At 46.3% G+C, this 7,500-nt stretch overlaps 1 protein-coding gene across 2 annotated transcripts in view; it reads right to left on the bottom strand.

Annotated features, from left to right (window-relative positions):
- LOC139374589 (regulator of G protein signaling 12b) overlaps positions 1 to 7,500 on the bottom strand; it is a 178,477-nt gene that overhangs the window by 6,209 nt on the left and 164,768 nt on the right. Inside the window, exons 16-20 of one of the 2 annotated variants that reach the window (XM_071115606.1) lie at positions 7,122 to 7,195; positions 4,824 to 4,950; positions 4,512 to 4,608; positions 4,345 to 4,412; positions 2,257 to 2,434 (exon numbers count right to left, since the gene is read on the bottom strand). In XM_071115606.1, coding sequence (XP_070971707.1) covers positions 2,257 to 2,434; positions 4,345 to 4,412; positions 4,512 to 4,608; positions 4,824 to 4,950; positions 7,122 to 7,195 — 544 coding nt within the window. The remainder of the gene's footprint in view (positions 1 to 2,256; positions 2,435 to 4,344; positions 4,413 to 4,511; positions 4,609 to 4,823; positions 4,951 to 7,121; positions 7,196 to 7,500) is intronic. The other variant, XM_071115607.1, reaches the window with a different exon arrangement.

The raw sequence follows: 7,500 nt of genomic DNA, 5'->3' as shown, positions 1-7,500 counted from the left end.
ACACACACACAGAGACAGAGACACAAGCAGAGACAAACACACACAGACACACACGAGGTCAATCCAAAACACACAGAGATACAGATACATAACATGACATATCACTACTTCATATCACTACTACTCACTACTTCATATCACTACTTCATATCACTACTTCATATCACTACTTCATATCACTACTACATATCACTACTTCATATCACTACTTCATATCACTACATATCACTACTTCATATCACTACTTCATATCACTACTACATATCACTACTTCATATCACTACTTCATATCACTACATATCACTACTTCATATCACTACTTCATATCACTACTTCATATCACTACATATCACTACTTCATATCACTACTCACTAATTCATATCACTACTTCATATCACTTCTTCATATCACTACTCACTAATTCATATCACTACTACTACTCACTTCTTCATATCACTACTTCATATCACTACTACATATCACTTCTTCATATCACTACTCACTAATTCATATCACTACTACTACTCACTTCTTCATATCACTACTACATATAACTTCTTCATATCACTACTTCATATCACTACTACATATCACTTCTTCATATCACTACTTCATATCACTACTACATATCACTTCTTCATATCACTACTTCATATAACTTCTTCATATCGCTACTTCATATCACTACATTCAGCTACTTCATATCGCTACTTCATATCACTACTCGCTACTTCATATCACTACTTCATATCACTTCTTCATATCACTACATATCACTACTTCATATCACTACTCACTTCTTCATATCACTACTTCATATCACTACATATCACTTCTTCATATCGCTACTTCATATAGCTACTTCATATCCCTACATATCGCTACTTCATATTCCTACATATCGTTAATTCAAATCACTACATATAGCTACTTCATATCACTACTCGCTACTTCATATCACTACATAAAGATACTTCATATCACTACATATAGCTAATTCATATCACTACATATAGCTACTTCATATCGCTACTCGCTACTTCATATCACTACATAAAGATACTTCATATCACTACATATAGCTAATTCATATCACTACATATAGCTACTTCATATCGCTACTCGCTATTTCATATCACTACATAAAGATACTTCATATCACTACATAAAGATACTTCATATCACTACATATAGCTACTTCATATCACTACATATCACTACTTCATATAGCTACTTCATATCACTACTCGCTACTTCATATCACTACATATCACTACTTCATATAGCTACTTCATATCACTACATAAAGATACTTCATATCACTACATATAGCTAATTCATATCACTACATATAGCTACTTCATATCGCTACTCGCTACTTCATATCACTACATAAAGATACTTCATATCACTACATATAGCTAATTCATATCACTACATATAGCTAATTCATATCACTACATATATCTACTTCATATCGCTACTCGCTACTTCATATCACTACATAAAGATACTTCATATCACTACATAAAGATACTTCATATCACTACATATCGCTACTTCATATCACTACTCGCTCCCTCATATCGCTACCTCATATTGCTACTTCATATCACTACTCGCTACTTCATATCACTACTTCATATCACTACATATCACTACTTCATATCGCTACTTCATATCACTACTCGCTACTTCATATCACTACATATCACTACTTCATATTGCTACTTCATATCACTACATATATCTACTTCATATCGATACTTCATATGACTACTCGCTACTTCATATCACTACGAATAGCTACTTCATATCACTACATATCACTACATCATTTTGCTACTTCATATTGCTACCTCATATTGCCACTCGCTCCCTCATATTGCCATTTTTTACCTTATATTGCTACTTGCTACCTCATACTGCTACCTCATATCTACCTCATCTCGCTACCTCATATCGTTACCCCATATCGTTACCTCATACCGCTACCTCATATTACAATATATCACAGCTCATAATTTCAACAGCATGCAAGAGGAGACAGTGTATCAATCAGTTAGACATCTCAAAGCTACAGGCTAGAGTTAGGAAGAGGAGAGGAGACATGGACGAGCTACACACAGCTAGCTAGCGAGCATCAACAGCATCAATGCTGCTACAGCAATACAGTGTTAGTTAGTGTACAGCACAGCTAGGGGTTTGAAGGAGAGGAGGAGGAGGAGGGAGGAGGAGGGAGGACGTTGTTTTACCTTCAGCTTCGTCTACAGTAATCTTTTTCTGCTTTCTCTTTTCAGTGGACGGGGCTTTATTTGGCGCCGCTGTCTTGCGGTGGCTGCTGGGTAAGAGGCGGTCGTCACGGGCAGAGGAGGATGTCTTGTTTCCGTTGCCGAGCACCGCGCTGGGCTTCCCTGACGCCCTCTCATCCCCCTGACAGGTTTAGTGAACAACGAGGGGGAGGGGTCAACGAGTTAGGGGGCGTGGGGGCAGTGATGATGATGATGATGAGGGAGGGAGGGGGGAAACTAGCGTGTGTGTGGACAGCTTTTGATTTCTCCGTTCAGAGCTTAAAGGTGACAGTTGGACCATGGTCATATCGGTGGCCTATGGGACACAGTTTGGTCAGAGGGCTGTTGAGGAGGTGTCACGGGACACAGGGACTTCTATCAGCTAACGAAACATCTACACACGACGAGCTCCGAACCCACACACCACACCAGAACACACCACAACACAACACCAGAACACACCACCACACCAGAACACACCACAACACAACACCAGAACACACCACAACACCAGAACACAACACCACACCAGAACACACCACACCACAACACCAGAACACAACACCAGAACACAACACCAGAACACACCACAACACCAGAACACACCACAACACACCACAACACAACACCAGAACACACCACCACACCAGAACACACCACAACACAACACCAGAACACACCACAACACCAGAACACACCACCACACCAGAACACACCACAACACAACACCAGAACACACCACAACACCAGAACACACCACAACACAACACCAGAACACACAACAACACAACACCAGAACACACCACAACACCAGAACACACCACAACACAACACCAGAACACACCACAACACCAGAACACACCACAACACCAGAACACACAACAACACCAGAACACACAACAACACCAGAACACACAACAACACCAGAACACACCACAACACCAGAACACAACACCAGAACACAATACAACACCAGAACACACCACAACACCAGAACACAAAACAACACCAGAACACACAACAACACCAAACCAGAACACACCACAACACAACACCAGAACACACCACAACACCAGAACACAACACCAGAACACACAACAACACCAGAACACAACACCAGAACACACAACAACACCAGAACACAACACCAGAACACAAAACAACACCAGAACACAACACCAGAACACAAAACAACACCAGAACACACAACAACACCAAACCAGAACACACCACAACACAACACCAGAACACACCACAACACCAGAACACAACACCAGAACACACCACAACACCAGAACACAACAACACAACACAACACCAGAACACACCACAACACCAGAACACACAACAACACCAGAACACAAAACAACACCAGAACACACAACAACACCAGAACACACAACAACACCAGAACACACCACCAAATCAGAACACACCACCAAATCAGAACACACCAAAACACCAAACCAGAACACACCACCAAATCAGAACACACCACCAAATCAGAACACACCACCAAATCAGAACACACCAAAACACCAAACCACACCACACCACCAAATCAGAACACACCACCAAATCAGAACACAACACACCACAACACCAAACTAATACTACCATCTCTACACCCCTGATAACACAAACAAACAAGCTACACTCTAGAAAGAACCTCCCAAAGAGATCACCCCCAAACAGTTTCCCCCCCAAGTCCACTTCCAGACAGAGAGGGGGTGGTCGGTGAGATAGAGAACCAGAGGAGGTGCTTGGGCCCCCGTGAGATGGGGGGGAGGGAGAACCAGAGAGGGGAGGGGGGGGTTATGGTGAGGACAGCCTCAGGCCGACGCAAACACACTCCCTTACACACACACACACATGCACACACACACAACAACACACATTTACGTGACCACAGACAGGAAGAACACACAGTGTAGCAGCGTGACATCATTATCAGACAGGAAGTGGATACATTCCGACAGTCCATTCCGTGGGTTATAGAACATTCCGGAACCAGGAAGAAGAAGAGAAGGAGGAAGAGGCAGATGTTCTTACCGTAGCTGATTGGTTCCTAGTCGTAGGGGGCGGGGCATGGGCTTTAGACGGAGCCCCGATCGGTTTGTCTGTTGGAGGAGAGAGAGAGAGATAAGTGTATGTGTGTGTGCGTGTGTGTGTGCATGTGTGTGTGTGTGTGTATGCGTGTGTGTGTGTGTGTGTGTTACCCTTCCCAGGTGTGTTGTCAGCTACATCCAGCACCACTCTCAGTCCATCCAGGTTAGAGATGGGGAGACCCAGGTCAAGAGGCTCCTTCTCCCCACTCTGTGTACACACACACACACACACACACACACACACACACACACACACACACACACACACACACACACACACACACACACACACACACACACACACACACACACACACACACACACACACACACACACACACACAGACGCCACAGATAAGACACATTAAAAGTAATTGAATCCAACATGGACCAGAATGAATGAAACACACATAGAGTAACTCACGATGCGGGCCACCAGGTCGTTGAGCTGGAGGCCGTACTTGGCCACTACAGGTCTAAGAACCTCCGTCACCGGCTTAGTGGGCTTAGCCTTCAGACCCACTGACCTGTTTATAGGAACCAAGTCCAGTCTGAAGGGAGGGAAGGAGGGAGGGACGGAGAGATATAGAGGGAGGAAGGGAGGGAGGGGGAGAGGCGGAGGCAGGGAGGGAGGGGGAGAGAGAGAGAGAGGGGGAGAGAGAGGGGGAGAGAGAGGGAGGGGGAGAGAGAGAGGGAGGCAGGGAGGTAGAGAGGGGAAGGAGGGAGGTAGAGAGGGAAGGAGGGAGGTAGAGAGGGAAGGAGGGAGGTAGAGAGGGGAAGAGGGAGGTAGAGAGGGAAGGAGGGAGGTAGAGAGGGAAGGAGGGAGGTAGAGAGGGAAGGAGGGAGGTAGAGAGGGAAGGAGGGAGGTAGAGAGGGGAAGAGGGAGGTAGAGAGGGGAAGAGGGAGGTAGAGAGGGAAGGAGGGAGGTAGAGAGGGAAGGAGGGAGGTAGAGAGGGGAAGAGGGAGGTAGAGAGGGAAGGAGGGAGGTAGAGAGGGAAGGAGGGAGGTAGAGAGGGGAAGAGGGAGGTAGAGAGGGAAGGAGGGAGGTAGAGAGAGAAGGAGGGAGGTAGAGAGGGAAGGAGGGAGGTAGATAGAGAGGGAAGGATGGAGGGAGAGAGGGAAGGAGGGAGGTAGAGAGGGAAGGAGGGAGGTAAGAGGGAAGGAGGGAGGTAGAGAGGGAAGGAGGGAGGTAGACAGGGGAAGGAGGGAGGTAGAGAGGGAAGGAGGGAGGTAGAGAGGGAAGGAGGGAGGTAGAGAGGGAAGGAGGAAGGTAGACAGGGGAAGGAAGGAGGTAGAGAGGGAAGGAGGGAGGTAGAGAGGGAAGGAGGGAGGTAGAGAGGGAAGGAGGGAGGTAGACAAGGGAAGGAGGGAGGTAGAGAGGGAAGGAGGGAGGTAGACAGGGTAGGAGGGAGGTAGAGAGGGAAGGAGGGAGGTAGACAGGGGAAGGAGGGAGGTAGAGAGGGAAGGAGGGAGGTAGAGAGGGAAGGAGGGAGGTAGAGAGGGAAGGAGGGAGGTAGAGAGGGAAGGGGGGAGGTAGAGAGGGAAGGAGGGAGGTAGAGAGGGAAGGAGGGAGGTAGAGAGGGAAGGAGGGAGGTAGACAGGGGAAGGAGGGAGGTAGACAGGGGAAGGAGGGAGGTAGAGAGGGAAGGAGGGAGGTAGAGAGGGAAGGAGGGAGGTAGAGAGGGAAGGAGGGAGGTAGAGAGAGAAGGAGGGAGGTAGACAGGGGAAGGAGGGAGGTAGAGAGGGAAGGAGGGAGGTAGAGAGGGAAGGAGGGAGGTAGAGAGGGAAGGAGGGAGGTAGACAGGGAAGGAGGGAGGTAGAGAGGGAAGGAGGGAGGTAATAAATAATAATTGAGTGAGGAAAGAAAAAGGTCTCAGTGGTTAATTCACTTCTTGTAACTAGGGGGCTTATTGTAACTAGGGGGCTTATTGTAACTAGGGGGCTTCTTGTAACTAGGGGGCTTATTGTAACTAGGGGGCTTATTGTAACTAGGGGGCTTATTGTAACTAGGGGGCTTATTGTAACTTGGGGGCTTCTTGTAACTAGGGGGCTTCTTGTAACTAGGGGGCTTATTGTAACTAGGGGGCTTATTGTAACTAGGGGGCTTATTGTAACTAGGGGGCTTCTTGTAATTAGGGGGCTTATTGTAACATGGGGGCTTATTGTAACTAGGGGGCTTATTGTAACTAGGGGGCTTATTGTAACTAGGGGGCTTATTGTAACTAGGGGGCTTCTTGTAATTAGGGGGCTTATTGTAACTAGGGGGCTTATTGTAACTAGGGGGCTTCTTGTAACTAGGGGGCTTATTGTAACTAGGGGGCTTATTGTAACTAGGGGGCTTATTGTAACTAGGGGGCTTATTGTAATTAGGGGGCTTATTGTAACTAGGGGGCTTCTTGTAACTAGGGGGCTTATTGTAACTAGGGGGCTTATTGTAATTAGGGGGCTTATTGTAACTAGGGGGCTTATTGTAACTAGGGGGCTTATTGTAACTAGGGGGCTTATTGTAACTAGGGGGCAGTATTTTCATTTTTGGAAAAATAACATTCATGAATATGAACATTTTCTAGTAATATTTATGTCCGTTGCGTTATGCTAATTAGTGTCAGATGATGACAACGATCCCGGACACAGGATGGGTAGTTACAACAGGTTAATCATTTAATCATATCAACACTGAGGTTCATCTGAACCACGTTGGGAATCGTTTATCAAATGTTACCTGAACAGAGTCCGTTTCTCCAGTCTGAGGTCCCGAGAGCACAGAGTCATACAGTCCTGATCCAGAACCAGAGGCTAGGAGAGAGAGAGAGACCCGTCACACTGACAGAACAGAACAGAACCAGAGGAGAGAGACCGGTCACACTGACAGAACAGAACAGAACCAGAGGAGAGAGACCCGTCACACTGACAGAACATAACAGAACCAGAGGAAAGAGACCCGTCACACTGACAGAACATAACAGAACCAGAGGAGAGAGACCCGTCACACTGACAGAACAGAACAGAACCAGAGAGAGAGACCAGTCACACTGACAGAACAGAACAGAACCAGAGGAGAGAGACCCGTTACACTGACAGAACAGAACAGAACCAGAGGA

Source organism: Oncorhynchus clarkii, chromosome 19 (assembly GCF_045791955.1).
Source record: "Oncorhynchus clarkii lewisi isolate Uvic-CL-2024 chromosome 19, UVic_Ocla_1.0, whole genome shotgun sequence".
Taxonomy (NCBI): domain Eukaryota; kingdom Metazoa; phylum Chordata; class Actinopteri; order Salmoniformes; family Salmonidae; genus Oncorhynchus; species Oncorhynchus clarkii.
The sequence above is the reverse complement of the archived record's forward strand: the minus strand, read 5'-3'. Positions and strand labels throughout refer to the sequence as shown.